The 17,714-nt window shown below is 41.5% G+C and overlaps 2 protein-coding genes across 2 annotated transcripts in view; both read right to left on the bottom strand.

Annotated features, from left to right (window-relative positions):
• RHOG (ras homolog family member G) overlaps positions 1 to 17,714 on the bottom strand; it is a 1,041,648-nt gene that overhangs the window by 437,181 nt on the left and 586,753 nt on the right. The gene's annotated exons all lie outside the window — the stretch shown is intronic.
• Positions 1 to 17,714, bottom strand: part of TRIM21 (tripartite motif containing 21) — a 116,079-nt gene that overhangs the window by 4,642 nt on the left and 93,723 nt on the right. Inside the window, exons 2-4 of the mRNA XM_050756219.1 lie at positions 4,123 to 4,169; positions 457 to 900; positions 86 to 181 (exon numbers count right to left, since the gene is read on the bottom strand). Of these exons, the coding sequence (XP_050612176.1) occupies positions 86 to 181; positions 457 to 864 (504 nt within the window). The 5' untranslated portion in view covers positions 865 to 900; positions 4,123 to 4,169. The remainder of the gene's footprint in view (positions 1 to 85; positions 182 to 456; positions 901 to 4,122; positions 4,170 to 17,714) is intronic.

Below are 17,714 nucleotides of genomic sequence, written 5' to 3'. Positions count from 1 at the left end.
CAGCTACAGTTAAGGCTGTGAGTTGAGGACCCTGGACCCTGCCCAACCTTCTAGCCTAAGATCCCCTTCAGGATGTCATTCTTGCCTTCCAGTCTGCTCTCTTCATTGCAATTTCCACTTCCAACTTCTCAGTCAACTCCTGCTTTCTTCTCAGTTCCCCTAATGCCACCTGGAGCTTCTCCTGCAGAGAAAGACAGCATATTAGTCCCCATGCAAACCAAGTAATAGGGTGGGGTAATCCTTGCAGCATTTTCTCATGCATATCGCCTACGCCTGGAGAATGAGGTTGGGTTTAGCTTATAATTCTCCTTCTACATTAGACATAGAGAGAGGTAAACTCCTCCTTTCTCTAACCCCTCCAATCCAGAGGTGGTCCTCTCCCATTCCCTGCTCTGAAAGCAAAGCACTCACCAGGGCCCATCTTCTTTCCTCCTGTTTGTGTCTCTAAGGCCTCACCTGGTACTCCTGTGCAGCCTCCTCAAGAGGGACCATGGTGTGGTCACGGTGTTTCCGAGATTGGGCACACACCCAGCAAAGGGCCTTCCCATCTTTCTCACAGAACAGGTGAAGTCTCTCTCCATGCACTGCACACTGTTCCTCCTGTGCACCCTCTCTGGCTTCCTGGCTGATTTCTCTAAGGTTGTCCACCATGTTGGCTAGTTGTCGATTGGGGCGGAGATTCCTGAGCAGAAAGTGCTGCCGGCACACAGGACAGACGCTGCCCCCATCTTTCCCAACCTGAGAGATGCATTCCTGGCAGAAGCTGTGGCCACACTCGATGCTCACAGGCTCCACGAAGGGGTCCAGGCAGATAGGGCACGTGACCTCCTCCCACATCATTGTCAAGCGTGCTGCTGAAGCCATTGTCAAGCGTACTGTTAAGCCCTTTAGTAGGGCTGGCTGGGAGGAAAAAGAAAGGGAAAAGAAAATATGAGAAAGTCTGTGTAAGAAAAACAAAAAGTCAACATAATCCCTATCAAAATACCAATGACATTCTTCACAAAAATAGGAAAAAAAATCCTAAAATTTATATGGAATTACAAAAGACTCAGAATAGCCAAAGCTATCCTGAGCAAAAAGAACAAAACTGGAGGAATCACATCATCTGATGTCAAATTATACTGTAGAGCTAAAGTAACCCAAACAGCATGGTACTGGCATAAAAACAGACACATAGACCAGTAGAATAAAGAACCCAGAACAAATCCGTACATCCACAGTGAGCTCATTTTCAACAAAGGTACCAAGAACATACAATGAGGAAAGGACAGTCTCTTCAAAAAATGCTGCTGGGAAAACTGGATATCCACGTGTGGAAGAATGAAACTACACCCCTATATCTCACCATATACAGAAATCAAATCAAAATGGATTAAAGACTTAAATCTAAGGGCTCAAACTATTAAACTATTACAAGAAAACATTGGGAAAACTCTCCAGGACATTGGACTGGGCAAAGATTTCTTTCAAATACCCCACAAGCACAGGCAGCCAAAGCAAACTTGGACAAATGGGATCACATCACGTTGAAAAGGCACTGCACAGCAAAGGAAACAATCCACAAAGTGAAGAGACAACCCACAGAATTGGAGTAAAAATTTGCAAACTATCCATCTGACAAAAGGTGAATAACCAGAATATATAAGGAACTCAAACCACTCTATAGGAAAAAAAATAATAATCTGATTCAAAAATGGACAAAAGATCTGAATAGACATTTCTCAAAAGAAGACACACAAATGACAAACAGGCATATGAACAGTTGTTCAACATCATTATCGGAAAAATGCAAATCAAAACTACAATGAGATATAATCTCATCTCAGTTAAAATGCCTTTTATCCAAAAGACAGGCTATAACAAATGCTGGGGAGGGTGTGGAGAAAAGGGTACACTCACGTGCTATTGGTAGGAAGGTAAATTAGTACAATCACTACAGAGAACAGTTTGGAGGTTCTTCAAAAAACTGAAAATAGGGCTACCATATGATCCAGCAATCCCACTGCTAGTATATACCCCAAAGAAAGGAAATCAGTATATCAAAGAGATATCTACATTCCCACGTTTACTGCAGCATGTTTCACAATAGCCAAGATTTGGAAGCAATCTAAGTGTCCATCAACAGATAAATAGATAAAGAAAATGTGGTACATATGCACAATGGAGTACTATTCAGTCATAAAATATAATGAGATCCTGTCATTCACAACAACATGAATGGAACTGGAGGTCATTATGTTAAGTGAAATAAGCTAGGCACCAAAAGACAAACATTGTATGTTCTCACTTATTTGTAGAAGCTAAAAATTAAAACAATTGAACTCATGGAGTTAGATAAAATAGAAAGATGGTTACCAGAGGCTGGGAAGAGTAGCAGGGAGGGTGTGTATGTGTTGGGGAAGGTGGGATGGTTAATGAGTACAAAAGTGGAGTGAATTAGATCTAGTATTTGATAGCACGATAGAGTGACTATAGTCAATAATTTAATTGTACACTGAAAACTAAGAGTATAATTGCATAGTTTGTATCACAGATGATCAATGCTTGAGGTGATGGATGCCCTATTTACCCGGATGTGATTATGACACATTGTATACCTGTATCAAAATATTCCATATACCCCATAAATATACCTACTATGTGCCCACAAAAGTTAAAAATAAACTAAAAAAAGAAGAAAAACAAAATGACACAAAGGAAAATAAAAAAGAAAAATAAAAATAATGGGTCAGGCACGGCGGCTCATACCTGTAACCCCAGCACTTTGGGAGGCTGAGGTGGGTGGATCACCTTAGGTCAGGAGTTTAGTTCAAGACCAGCCTGACCAATATGGTAAAACTCCGTCTCTACGAAAAATACAAAAATTAGCTGGGAGTGGTGGTGGGCGCTTGTAATCCCAGCTACTCAGGAGGCTGAGGCAGCAGAATTGCTTAAACCTGGGAGGCAGAGGTTACAGTGAGCCGAGATTCTGCCATTGCACTCCAGCCTGGGCAACAGAGTGAGACTTCCTCTCAATAAATAAATAAATAAATAAATAAATAAATAAATAAAAGGCATAAAATTAATGGCAAAACAATTAATGTCAAAAACAGTAATTACTTTTACACTGATCAAATAGTTTGTTGAGTAAGTTTATTCTTGTTCTGAATAACAAGAACTCCTCCATTGTTTGGTCCATTGATCCAGTGAGACAGAAGGAGACACTGAGTCCCTAAAAGAGGGAGTGAAAATTGGCAAGAACCTCATAAAGCTGTTGACAGTTCTACTCTCATCATGTCCATTCCTGCTTAAACCCTCAGTGCTCATTCATCTCCTGTCTGGTACCAACAGGCCTCCATGCTGCTGAGAAATTATAGCTACTTTTTACCATGTACCTTCCATGTGCCAGACATACTTCATGCTTTGAATATATCTTCATTAATACTTCCTATAACGGCAGATGTCAGGTGTATATAGGTATGTAGGTGTATACGTATATACACAAGCATGTGTATATGTATGTATACACACAGAGCAACAGGAACTGTGGCCAGCACTCCCTGGGCTCTTTTCTCAGCTGCTCCAAACTTAGTTTAGTTCCTGACAACACTTATTCTAGGGCAAAGAATAATTTTGAAGGCCTATACATTTCTGGTTGAACATCCTAAACAGCCTTCCCCTCTCACCTCTGGAGGACTTTTGGACCTGGGAATCTCCAGAATTGCAGACCTCCCCGACATGAGCTCCCTACCCGTCCTGGCTAGGCTGTAGTCCTGGCTCTCCCAGCCGCACCCAGCCTTCATCCCAGGTCACGTGCCAGCATCGGGGCAGCCAGGCCCCTTCCCCTTCTGGGTAACTCGGCAGTCACGTCCACAACCCAGCCTCCTCCCAGGTAGGGGGCAGCCGGGTCCCTTCCCCTTCTGGGTAACTCGGCAGTCATGTCCACACCCCAGCCTCCTCCCAGGTAGGGGGCCAGCGCCGGAAGCACAGCTGGTCTTGGGTTGAGGGATCCCTGGTGCGAGAAGGGGCAAATGGGACCGGCTCAAGGATGGAGACTGGTTGAAGGGGCTGGGCAACCCTGGGGCAGGGGAGAGAGGTCCCCTAGGAGGGCAGGGGTCCCTTGATCTAGTGGGGTTCACTCACCTTTACAGGGGACTCAACGCTGGTAGCCAGCTCCCTATTTCACTTTCAGTTTCCGCTCAGAGGCAAGTCTGAGAGGAAAGGGGAGGGAGGAGGAGGAGCCGTGGGAGGAGTGAGGGAGGAGCAGTGGGAGGAGCAGAGCCTTGAAAGCCTTGTGTGGAGAAATGCGGCTGAGAAGCAAGAGAGGTGGGAGGAGAGAAGGTAGAGAGGTGAGAGGAGAGAAGTCAGAGTTGGACTGGGGGAGGCTTCAGAGGCTCTGGACGCCCAGGGGGCTTCTCTGAGACTGGTAAGGAGTGGAAACTCAGTAGCCCGTGGTCCTGGGTGCGCGCTCCCTCCCATGTCTTCATTATCCGGTTTGGTAAAATATCTACATGACGGGGGAGTCCGGGCTACTTTCTTTGACACTGGTCATCACCCCACACCTAGATGCTATGTCCATGTCTGGAAGCTGCTTTTAAGGAAGTTTCTGATGCAGAGGAGTGGCCGGTGCTCTTCCTCGCGTGCCACCATCTGCTTACTTCCAGAAGCTAATTATTTTCATGTGACTGATGTGACTAATATTTTTTTAACACTTGCAGGTGAGTGATTTATTTCACATGACCCCAAGGTAAGTGTCCCACCAGTGAGTGGTGAGAAGGGAATTGACATTTGACAACCAACTGTGTTCTTGTCACTGAGCTAGGGACATTCTCAGGTTATATTATTTTTATTTTTAATCGTAAAACATACAGAATATAAAATTTACCAAAGTAATTTTTTAATTTTCAATTTTGTGTGTCTATAGTAGGTGTATATATTTATGGGGTACATGAGATATTTTGATGCAGGTAGAGCATACAATCCGTAATAATCACATCAGGGTAAGTGGGGTATCTGTCCATCACCTCAAGCATTTATCATTTGTGTTATATACAATCCAATTACATGCTTTTAGTTATTTTAAAATGATAAATTATTGACTCTATTCATCTTGTTATGCTATAAAACACTAGATCTTATTCATTCTATGTCATGTATTTTTGAACCCATTAATCATCCCCTGCACCCTTGCCCCACTACCCTTCCCAGACTTTGGTAACCATCATCCTCTCTATCTTAATGAATTCAATTGTTTTAATTTTTAGCTTCCACAAACAAGTGAGAACATAACTTTGTTTGTTTGCCTGTGCTTGGTTTATTTTACCTAACATAATAATCCCCAATTCCATCCATCTTGTAGCAAATGAAAATTTCTTCTTTTTATGGCTGAAGAGTACTCCATTGTGTATGTGTACCATACTTTCCTTATCCATTTATCTGTTGATGGACACTTATATTGCTTCCAAATCTTGGCTACTGTGAATAGTGCTGCAGTAAACATGGGAGTGCAGATATCTCTTTGATATACTGATTTCCTTTCTCTTGGGTATATATCTAACAGTATTTCTTCTGGGTATATATCTAGCAGTATCCAATAGGGTTGCTAGATCATATGGTAGCTCTATTTTTAATTGTTTTTTGAGGAACCTTCAAACTGTTCGCTTTAGTGATTGTACTAATTTCCATTCCCATTTACAGTGTATGAGGGTTCCCTTTTCTACATATCCTTGCCAGCATTTGTTATTGCCCTTCTTTTGGATAAAAGTCATTTTAACTGAGGTGAAATAATATCTCATTGTAGTTTTGATTTGCGTTTCTCTGATGATCAGTGGTGTTGAGCACATTTTCACATACCCATTTGCCACTTGTATGTCTTCTTGTGAGAAATGTCTGTTCAGATCTTTTGTCCATTTTTGAATCAGATTATTGTATTTTTTTCCTATAGAGTTGAGTTCCTTATATATTATGATTATTAATCTCTTGTCAGATGGATAGTTTGCAAATATTTACTCCAATTCTGTGGGTTGTCACTCCACTTCATTGTTTCCTTTGCTGTGTAGAAGCTTTTTAACTTGATGTGATCTCATTTGTCCAGTTTTGCTTTGGTTGCCTGTGCTTATGCGATATTTGAAAGAAATCTTTGCCCAGTCCAATGTCCTGGAGAGTTTCCCCAGTGTTTTCTTGTAGTAGTTTAATAGTTTGAGGCCTTAGATTTAAGTCTTTAATCCATTTTGATTTGAGTTTTATATATAGTAAGAGACAGGGTTGTAGTTTCATTCTTCTGCATGTGGATATCTAGTTTTCCCAGCAGCATTTATTGAAGAGACTGTCCTTTCCTCATTGTATGTTCTTGGCACCTTTGTTGAAAGTGAGTTCACTGTAGATGTGTGGATTCGTTTCTGGGTTCTCTATTCTTTTCTATTGGTCTATGTGTCTTTTTAAATGGCATTACGGTGATGTTTTGTTTACTATAGCTCTATAGTATAATTTGAAGTCAGATAATGTGATTCCTCTAGTTTTGTTCTTTTTGCTCAGGATAGCTTTGACTATTCTGGGTCTTTTGTAATTCCATATAAGTTTTAGAATTTTTTTTTCTATTTCTGTGAGGAATGTCATTGATATTTTGATAGGGATTGCATTGAATCTGTAGATTACTTTCGGTATTATGGACAGTTTAACAATAGTGATTCTTCCAATCCATGAACGTGGAATTTTTTTTTTAAAACTCTTTGAGTCCTCTTCAACATCTTGCATTAATGTTTTTCTAGCTTTCATTATAGAGATGTTTCACTTTTTTGGTTAAGTTTATTCCTAGGTATTTAATTTTACTTGTAGCTATTGTAAATGAGATTACTTTTATTTTCTTTTCAGATTATTCGCTCCTGGCATGTAGAAATGCTACTGATTTTTGTATGTTGATTTTGTATTCTACAAGTTTTCTGAATTTGTTTCCTCAAAAAACTATTAGAAATGACAATCTTTAGACTTTCCCAAATATAAGATCATATTATCTGAAATCAAGGATAATTTGACTTCTTCCTTCCCATTGTGGAAGCCCTTAATTTCCTTCTCTTGTTTGATGGCTGTAGCTAGGACTTCCAGTACTATGTTGAATAACAGTGGTGAAAGTGGGCATCCTTGTTTTGTTCCAGATCTTAGAGGAAAGGCTTTCAGTTTTTCCCCATTCAGTATGATATTAGCTGTGGGTCTGTCATATGTGGCTTTTATTATGTTTAGGTATATTTCTTCTACACTCGGTTTTTCAAGCTTTTTTTTTTTAATGGTGATGTTGAATTTTACCAAATGCTTTTTCAGCATCAGTTAAAATGAACATATGGTTTTTGTCCTTCATTCTGTTGATAGGATGTATCACCTTGTTTGATGTGTATGCTGAACCATCCTTTTATCTCTGAGCCACCTCAACCATTTTTAAGGTGTGCAGTTCAACAGCTTTAGGTATACTCATATTATTGTGCTGCTACCACCACCGTCCATCTTCATCTTCAGAACTTTTTTTTTTCTCCTCCCAAGATGGAGTCTTGCTCTGTCATGCAGGCTGGAGTGCAGTGGCGCGATCTCGGCTCACTGAAACCTCCACTTCCCAGGTGTAAGCAATTCTGCCTCAGCCTCCTGAGTAGCTGGAATTACAGATGCCCACCACCATGCGTGGCTAATTTTTGTACTTTTAGTATAGATGGGGTTTCACCACGTTAGCCAGGCTAGTCTCAAACTCCTGACATCGTGATCCACCCGCCTGGGCCTCCCAAAGTGCTGGGATTACAGGCATGAGTCACAGTGCCCAGCCCTTCGGAACTTTATCATCCTAAACCACATTCCACACTCATTAAACAACAACTCCTCATTTTGTCCTCCTCCACAGCCCCTGGCACCCACCATTCTATTTTCTTTATTAATTTGACTATTCTAGGTGCCTCGTAAGTGGCATTATAATGTATTTGTTCATTTACGACTGACTTATTACAGTTACACAAAGTTCTCAAAGTCCATCCATGTTATAGCATGTGTTAGAATTTCCTACCTTTTTCAAAAGGAGGGGAAATGTATACCACATTTTGTTTATGTATTTATCTGTGGACACTTAGGTTGTTTCTACCTTTTGGTTACTGTCAATAATGCTGCTATGTCAGGTTATATTTTGTTTAAGCCACACAACCATTGGGTGACTTTGAGGTTATCATACTTGTGTTACAGGGGAGGACACTGAAGCTAAATGGAGTGAAGTGACTGGCTTGTGGTGACAGATAGACATAGGTGCATGAGAGTTAAAGGTCCAGGGAAGACCCTCATTTTAATGATATCCTAGAGAAAACAGACTGCCCTGTCGGTTTAAGCAGACGCTGTAGGGCAGCTGGTAGGGATGTAGCCATGAACTTCAGAGAAGAGGAGGAAGTTTGGAGAGGCTAGAATTCTCAACACATTCCAACTCAGATATCCTGTCTTTTTATTTATTTTTATCTCTTATAATGTAAGGTAAAAACATCAGTTGAACTTTCCTTGATATTGATTATGGATTTAGAAAACTGAAAAACACTTCATGCTTTGATATTTCCAGTTCTCTTAAGAGAATTTTTGCTCATTGAAAGGCTATCAGGTGACAGCTAAGCTTCATATTGTACTGCCGTACTCAGATTTGATTCCAGGAACATGAAGAATCCCAGAAAGCAGAATGGAAACAGAATAAAACAACAACCACAACAACCACAACAAATGAAGGAGACCTGTATCTGAATTTGCCGACACTCAGAAAATGACTGCTTCACATCCCTGCAGACCCTTTGTGTTTCTTGCAGGCACTGAATAAGCCATTGTTGGGAGGGGTAGAGAAGAACAAGGGTCTCATAATAAGGCATGGATTCAGTGATGATTCTGCGAGTTACTAGGTGCCCATCTTTCTAAGCTTCAGTGTACTCATATATTAAATAGAGGTATAAACACATACACCACAGAGTTGATTTGATAATGTTCAATAATATAGAGATTAACGTAACATATTCATAGCTGCTACAGTTGCCACCTTGGTGATTGCCTTTATGACAAAAGCTGCCACTCATTGCAGATTCCCTTCACTCACTGATGGTACCTTAGTTTTTCCTGGTGAGATGACCCTTTATTCCTGAAGGATCAGTGTTCTTAATGTTCCTAATACATTGACCATTGTTACTGGGCAGTGAGAATGAGGAATCTGTCCAGTATATTCCTTGGGTTTTAGGCACAGTCCTTGTGCTCCCCATTATGTACCAGCAATCAAAGTCTCCTTGATAATAGGAATATATCACTTCAGCCAATATAGGAACACTGTCCTCTGCCTATTTCTTTAGTGGCTTAAGAAGCCCCAAATAAAATCAAACACTGCATGTTCTCACTTATATGTAGGAACTGAATGATGAGAATACATGGACACATGGTGGGGAATAACACACACTGGAGCCTGTGGGGGTGGGGTTGAAGGGGAGGGAGAACATCAGGAAGAATAGCTAATGGATGCTGGGCTTAATACCTAGGTGATAGAGTGATCTGTGCAGCAAACCACCACAGCACACATTTACCTATGTAACAAAGCTGCACATACTGCACATGTACCCTTGAACTTAAAATAAAAGTTAAAAAAAAAAAGAAGCCCCAAATAGCCAGGTGATATTTATAGATCTCAGCTTATTAGAACCAGGATTACTTTCCCTGGTGGATGGACTTCTCCCTTCTTTGCTAGGAATTCAAACTGGTTGAGACCTATGTTGAGCAATAGAAAGAAAATGTTCTGTAAATAAGTTCTTAGTTTGACAGCAACAGGGTCACATCTACTTCCCATCTTGATTCTCTAAAGAGTGTGTTTGTACTGGATTTGAAAGAAAAGCTATGATATATTGGTTGCTGATTCTAAGCATGTACCAAAATTTATGGAACAACCACTCCCGCACCTCCAGTCTCATAGGGTGGTGTCTCAGTTCATTCTGTTGCTGTAAAAAAATACCTTAGACCTAGTAACTTATAAACAACAGACATTTATTGCTCACAGGTCTTGGGACCTTGAAGTCCAGCATTGAGGTTCCAGCAGATTTGGTGTCTGCCTTCTTTTTCAAGATGGTGTCTTCTCACTATGTCCTCACATGGCAGAAGGACAAAGTGCTGCCTCAAGCCTCTTTTGTAAGAGCCCTCATGATCTAACCACTTCCCAAACCCACCTCAATACAATCACTGTGCGGTTTAGGTTTCTACAGATGAATTTTTTGGGGAAATACCATGTTCAGACCATAGCAGGTAGAGCTTGCATACTTGTGCCATCCCAGAATTCTTCCAGCCAGCTGCTTCTGGCTGCTGAGGCATATATAAGGGCAATGAATTTCACAGTGCCATCCTATTATCAAATTATCTGATTATAGGCTGGGCGTGGTGGCTCATGCCTGTAATCTCAACACTTTGGGAGGCCGAGGCAGGAGGATCACTTGAGGTTAGGAGCTCAAGACCAGTCTGGCCAACATGGTGAAACCCCGTCTCTACCAAAACTACAAAAATTAGCCAGGGATGGTGGTGCATGCCTGTAATCCCAGCTACTAGTGAGTCTGAGGTAGGAGAATTGCTTGATCCTGGGAGGTAGAGGTTGTAGTGAGTCAAGATGGTGCCACTGCATTCCAGCCTGGGTGACAGACAGAGTGAGACCTTGCCGCAAAAATAAAACAACAACAAAACAAACAAACAAAATCTGATCATAGTATCAGCTCCTTAGCTGTAAGTCATGTTGTTGGGATGTCCTGATGATACAAGTCTGCAAATGATGGTGCTGGCTGAAGCAATTTAGGAGGGAAAACGAATCTGTCTCTGGAATATTACCTATTTTCTGAGGATAAATTGCTGTTTTAATGTAACAAACATGCCACTAGGAGACTGTCTAGACCCTCTTAAAAGCAGTGAAAAACAGGTGGCTGGCAAGATGGCTGAATAAGAACAGCTCCTGTCTGCAGCCCCCAGTGAGATCATTGCAGAAGGTGGGTAATTTATGCATTTCCAACTGAGGTACCTGGTTAGACAGTGGATGCAGCCCATGGAGAGTGAGCAGAAGCACAGTGGGGTGTTGCCTCACCCTGGAAGCAAAAGGGATTGGGGAACTCCCTCCCCTAGCCAAGGGAAGCTGTGAGGGACTGTGCCATGAGGAATGGTGCTATCCAGCCCAGATACTATTCTTTTCCTATGGTCTATGCAACCCGCAGACCAGGAGATTCCCTCAGGTGCCTACACCACCAGGACCTTGGGTTTCAAGCATAAAACTGGTGGCTGCTTGGGCAGACACTGAGCTAGCTGCAGGATTTTTAATGCCCCAGTGGCGTCTGGAACCCCAGCAAGACAGAACCGTTCACTTCCCTGGAAAGGGGGCTGAAGCCAGGGAGCCAAGTGGTGTAGCTCAGTGGATCCCACCCCCATGGAGCCCAGCAAGCTAAGATCCACTGGCTTGAAATTCTTGCTGCCAGCACAGCAATCTGAAATTGACCTGGGATGCTTGAGCTTGGTCAGGGGAGGGGCGTCCACCATTACTGAGGCTTGAGTAGGTGGGTTTCCCCTCACAGTGTAAACAAAGCTGCTGGGAAGTTCGAATTGGGCGGAGCCCAGGAGCCCACGGCAGCTCAGCAAACCAGCTGTAGCCAGACTGCCTCTCTAGATTCCTCCTCTCTGGGCATGGCATCTTGAAAGAAAGGCAGCAGCCCCAGTCAGGGGCTTATAGATGAAACTCCCATCTCCCTGGGACAGAGCACCTGGGGGAAGGGGCAACTGTGAGCACAGCTTCAGCAGCCTTAAAAGTTCTTGCCTGCCAGCTCTGAAGAGAGCAGCAGATCTCCCAGGACAGTGCTTGAGCTCTGATAAGGCACAGACTGCTTCCCCAAATGGGTCCCTGACCCCTGTGCCTCCAGACTGGGAGACACTTCCCAGCAGGGTTCAAGAGACACCTCATACAGGAGAGCTCTTGTTGGCATCTGGCAGGTGCCCTTCTGGGACAAAGCTTCCAGAGGAAGGAACAGGCAGCAGTCTTTGCTGTTCTGCAGCCTCTGCTGGTGATACCCAGGCAAACAGGGTCTGGAGTGGACCTCCAGCAGACCTGCAACAGAGAGGCCTGTTAGAAGGAAGACTAACAAACAGAAAGTAATAGCATCAACATCAATAAAAAGGATGTCCACACAAAAACCCCATCCAAAGGTCACCAACATCAAAGACCAAAGGTAGATAAATCTATGAAGATGAGGAAAAACCAGTGAAAAAAGGCTGAAATTTCCAAAAAACAGCACACCTCTTCTCCTGCAAAGAATCACAACTCCTCGCCAGCAAGGGACCAAACTGGATGGAGAATCAGTTTGATGAATTGACAGAAGTAGGCTTCAGAAGGTGGGTAATAACAAACTCCTTTGTGCTAAAGGAGCATCTTGTAACCCAATGCAAGGAAGCTAAGAAACTTGAAAAAAAGGTTAGAGGAATTGCTAAGTAGAATAACCAGTTTAGAGAAAAACATAAATGACCTGATGGAGGTGAAAAAAACAGCGTGAGAACTTCATGAAGCATACACAAATATCAATAGCCGAACTGATCAAGAGGAAGAAAAGATATCAGAGATTGAAGATCAACTTAATGAAATAAAGCATCAAGACAAGATTAGAGAAAAAAGAATGAAAAGGAATGAGCAAAGCCTTCAAGAAATATGGGACTATGTGAAAAGACCAAACCTAAATTTGATTGGTGTACCTGAAAGTGATGGGGAGAATGGAACCAAGTTGGAAAACACTCTTCATGGTACTATCCAGGAGAACTTCCCCAACCTAGCAAGACAGGCCAACATTCAAATTCGGGAAATACAGAGAACACCACAAAGATACTCCTCAAAAAGAGCAACCTTAAGACACAATCGTCAGATTCACTGAGGTTGAAATGAAGGAGAAGATGTTAAGGGCAGCCAGAGAGAAAGGTCGGGTTACCCACAAAGGGAAGCCCATCAGACTAACAGTGGATCTCTCTGCAGAAACCCTACAAGCCAGTAGAGAGTGGGGGCCAATATCAACATTCTTAAAGAAAAGATTTTTCAACCCAGAATTTCATATCCAGCCAAACTAAGCTTCAGAAATGAAGGAGAAATACAATGCTTTACAGACAAGCAAATGCTGAGAGATTTTTGTCATCACCAGGCCTACCTTACAAGAGCTCCTGAAGGAAGCTCTAAATATGAAAAGGAAAAGCCGGTACCAGCCACTGCAAAAACATACCAAATTGTAAAGACCACTGACACTGTGAAGAAACTGCATCAACTAACAGGCAAAATACCCAGCTAGTATCATAATGACGGGATCAAATTCACACAGATCAATATTAACCTTAAATGTAAACAGGCTAAATGCCCCAATTAAAAGACACAGACTGACAAATTCTATAATGAGTCAATACTCATCAGTGTGCTGTATTCAGGAGACCCATCTCATGTGCAAAGACACACATAGGCTCAAAATAAAGGGATGGAGGAATATTTACCAAGCAAATGAAAGCAAAAAAAGCAGAGGTTGCAATCTTAGTCTCTGACAAAACAGACTTTAAACCAACAAAGAGCAAAAAGAAAAAGAAGGGCATTACACAATGGTAAAGGCATCAATGTAACAAAAAGAGCTAACTATCATAAATATATATGCACCCAATACGGGAGCACCCAGATTCATAAAGCAAGTTCTTAGAGACCTACAAAAAGACTTAGACTTCCACACAATAATAGTGGGAGACTTTAACACCCCACTGTCAATATTAGACAGATCAAGGAGACAGGAAATCAACAGGGATATTCAGGACGTGAACTCAGCTCTGGACCAAGCTGATCTAATAGACATCTACAGAACTCTCCACCCCAAATCACAGAATATACATTCTTCCCAGCACCACATTGATTGCACTTATTCTAAAATTTACCACATGCTTGGAAGTAAAACACTCCTCAGGAAATGCAAAAGAATGGAAATCATAACCGTCTCTCAGACCACAGTGCAGTCAAATTAGTACTCAGGATTAAGAAACTCACTCAAAACTGCCCAACTACATGGACACTGAAAAACTGCTCCTGAATGACTACTGGGTAAATAATGAAATTAAGTCAGAAATAAGTAAGTTCTTTGAAACCAATGTGAACAAAGACACAATGTACCAGAATTACTGGGACACAGCTAAAGCAGTGTTCGAGGCAATTTTATAGCACTAAATGCCCACAGGAGAAAGCAGAAAAGATCTAAAATCGACACCTTAACATCACAATGAAAGAACTAGAAAAGCAAGAACAAACAAATTCAAAAACTAGCAGAAGACAAGAAATAACTAAGATCAGAGAAGAACCGAAGGAGACAGAGACATGAAAAACCCTTAAAAAAAATCAATGAGTCCAGCAGCTGGTTTTTTGAAAAGATTAACAAAATAGATAGACTGCTAGCCAGACTAATAAAGAAGAAAAGAGAAAAGAATCAAACAGATGCAATAAAAAATGATTAAGGGGCTATCACCACTGATCCCACAGAAATACAAACTACCATCAGAGAATATCATAAACACCTCTATGCAAATAAACTAGAAAATCTAGAAGAAATGGATAAATTCCTGGACACATACACCATCCCAAGATTAAACCAGGAAGAAGTCGAATCCCTGAATAGACCAATAAAAAGCTCTGAAATTGAGGCAGTAATTAGTGGCCTAGCAACCAATAAAAGCCCAGGACCAAATGAAGTCACAGCTGAATTATACCAGAGGTACAAAGAGGAGCTGGTACCATTCCTTCTGAAACTATTCCAAACAATAGAAAAAGAGGAACACCTCCCTAACTCATTTTATGAGGCCAGCATCATCCTGATACCAAAACCTGGCAGAGAAACAACACAAAAAAGAAAATTTCAGGCCAATACTCCTGATGAACATCAAATAATACTGAATGGGCAAAAGCTGGAAACATACCCTTTGAAAACTGGTATAAGACTAGGATGCCCTCTCTCAGCACTCTTATTCAACATAGTATTGGAAGTTCTGGCCAGGGCAATCAGGCAAGAGAAAGAAATAAAAGATATTCAAATAGCAAGAGAGGAAGAAGTCAAATTGTCTGTTTGCAGATGACATGATTGTATATTTAGAAAACCCCATCATCTCAGCAAATCTCCTTAAAATCTCCTTAAGCTAGGCTGGGCGCGGTGGCTCATGCCTGTAATCCCAGCATTTTGGGAGGCCGAGATAGGCGGATCACGAGGTCAAGAGATCGAGACCATCCTTGCTAACATGGTGAAACCCCGTCTCTACTAAAAAATACAAAAAACTAGCCGGGCGCGTTGGGTGGCGGGCGCCTGTAGTCCTAGCTACTCGGGAGGCTGAGGCAGGAGAATGGCGTAAACCCGGGAGGCGGAGCTTGCAGTGAGCTGAGATCTGGCCACTGCACTCCAGCCTGGGGGACAGAGTGAGACTCTGTCTCAAAAAAAAAAAAAAAAAAAAAAAAAAAAAAAATCTCCTTAAGCTGATCAACAACTTCAGCAAAGTCTCAGGATACAAAATCAATGTGCAAACATCACAAGCATTCCTATACACCAAAATAGACAAAAAGAGAGCCAAATCATGAGCAAACTCCAATTTACAATTGCTACAAAGAGGATAAAATACCTAGAAATACAACATCGATTCTATCTGCTTATATGGAGACTACTATCATTCACCAACTTCAGCCATCCCCTCGTCCTCAATCGATGTTGTGTTTTACCTGTCTACTTCCATTTATCATTTTCTCCCACATCCCAGATGTGAGAGACAATCTGACTGTGGCCACATTTATTAGTTTTAAGGCAAATGAAAAATTCTAGAGACAGGCTGTAGAGAAGCTAAAGAAAATATTTCATCAGAGAGAAGTTAGCATTTCAGCAAAATACATATACAAATCCTTTAAAAAATTATCGTATTAACTTTAGAGCCTGAAACTTGTTAAGAATCTGTGAAATTTCTGACTTAAATTTCAACGCACGAACATAGGGTGTGTGATAGATATGGGAATGCCTGTATTGGTTGCAGCCCACAGAGGCCAGAGATTGGTCTCCAGGTTAGAAGAACAACTTGGATGATCTCAGGAACTAAGAGACTTGAGGAGACTGAACTTTGAAATTTTCTCTTCCCTAATCTCCAGGACACACTGGGACTTGCAGTGAAACAAAGGACATCTGTAGCAAAGCCTTTCAACTCTAGATTGTCCTCTCCATCCTAGAAATGGAGGAGGAGATGATGGTTGAAGTTGGTTAATTAAAAGCTCTGACCTTCTGTAAAATACCTAGTCAGTGTTCTTCAAGACTCTCAAGGTCATGGAATCCATGGAAAAAACGGAGAAACTTCCATCTCAGACCAGAGGACACTAAGGAGAAATAATGACTAAATGCAATTTGATATCCTGGATTGGATCCTGGAACAGAAGAAAGACTTTGGAAAAACAGGTGAAATCCAAATAAAGTATAGACTTTAGTTAATAGCAATTTACCAATATTAGTCCTTTGGTTTTAACTAATGTACCATGGTTATGTAAGAAGTTAACATTAAGGAAAATGGGTGAAGGACACTCAGAAGCTCTGTAAACTACATTTGTAACTTTTTTGTAAATCTAAAATTATTCCAGAATAAAACTTATTAAAAAAAAACAAACAAGCTTTGACCATGAATGGTGGGGGAGAGTTAGTATGTGACATGCTGGCCATAGAGGAATCCAGACAGGTTACTGAACCAGTTCTCCATTTCCTGTTGGAGAGGAAGTATGTGAAGCTTGCAAGCTTTTTTTTTTTTTTTGCACCCTTTGTATATTCTAATGTAACTTCTCATGAAATAACCATCATCCCTAGTTTATTAATAAAGCTTAAGAGGCTCAAGGGGATAATTTGCTTATTATCAAGGAGGAGATAATTTGCTCACAGTTGACAAGTGACAGATTCTGAAATAGATCATGGTTTTTTCACTATATTATGCTTGATAAATAATCTCCAAAGGTGTTACTGGGGAGAAAGGGATATTGTTTCATCAATATAGACTTTCAGTCACCTACATTCTCTAGCTACAGGCATAAAGTTAGATAGAGAACCTCTTTTCTCTTCAGTAACATGCTCTCATGTCTAAAGCACTCATGCACATCTCTTTGGCTACACTGCCTGATATCTCTTTGGCAGAATTTGAAAAGAACCTGTGTTCATTCTTTCTAGAAGCAGGAATTACTCATGGCCTCTGTCATCCCTAAAGGACAGAGTGTGTCTCAGTCTCTAACCATCCTGTTTCCCCCAACCTGCCTCCATTTGCCACCAGGCAATTCATAGCCTGGCTCTTTGGAAAGAGCAGGTGTGCAGTATGGGACATATTAATATCCTTCTGGTGCCCTCTAAGAAAAATCCTCAGGTGTGAATCATTAGGATACACTGCCTGATGCATCCTTCCATGTCCCAGAGCTACCTGGCTCAGAACTTAGGGGGTTCAGGAAGTTTAATTGTGGAAATCTCTTGGATTTGCACCTGGATCCCAGCAGACCTGTTATTTCCCTACCTCCATCAAGAGGATTATAAAGTGTTGACTTTTACTGACACAGCAAGAAATGACTTTCACAAACAGAGGAACAGATAAGAGGAGATACAAGCTCTGGAGGTATGGTGAGTTCAGGGGCTAGAGTGTGAAAGCTGGGGTCTGGGCTGGGGACCCTGAGCTCTGAGGCCTTG

The sequence above is a fragment of the Macaca thibetana genome, chromosome 14 (assembly GCF_024542745.1).
Source record: "Macaca thibetana thibetana isolate TM-01 chromosome 14, ASM2454274v1, whole genome shotgun sequence".
Taxonomy (NCBI): domain Eukaryota; kingdom Metazoa; phylum Chordata; class Mammalia; order Primates; family Cercopithecidae; genus Macaca; species Macaca thibetana.
The sequence above is the reverse complement of the archived record's forward strand: the minus strand, read 5'-3'. Positions and strand labels throughout refer to the sequence as shown.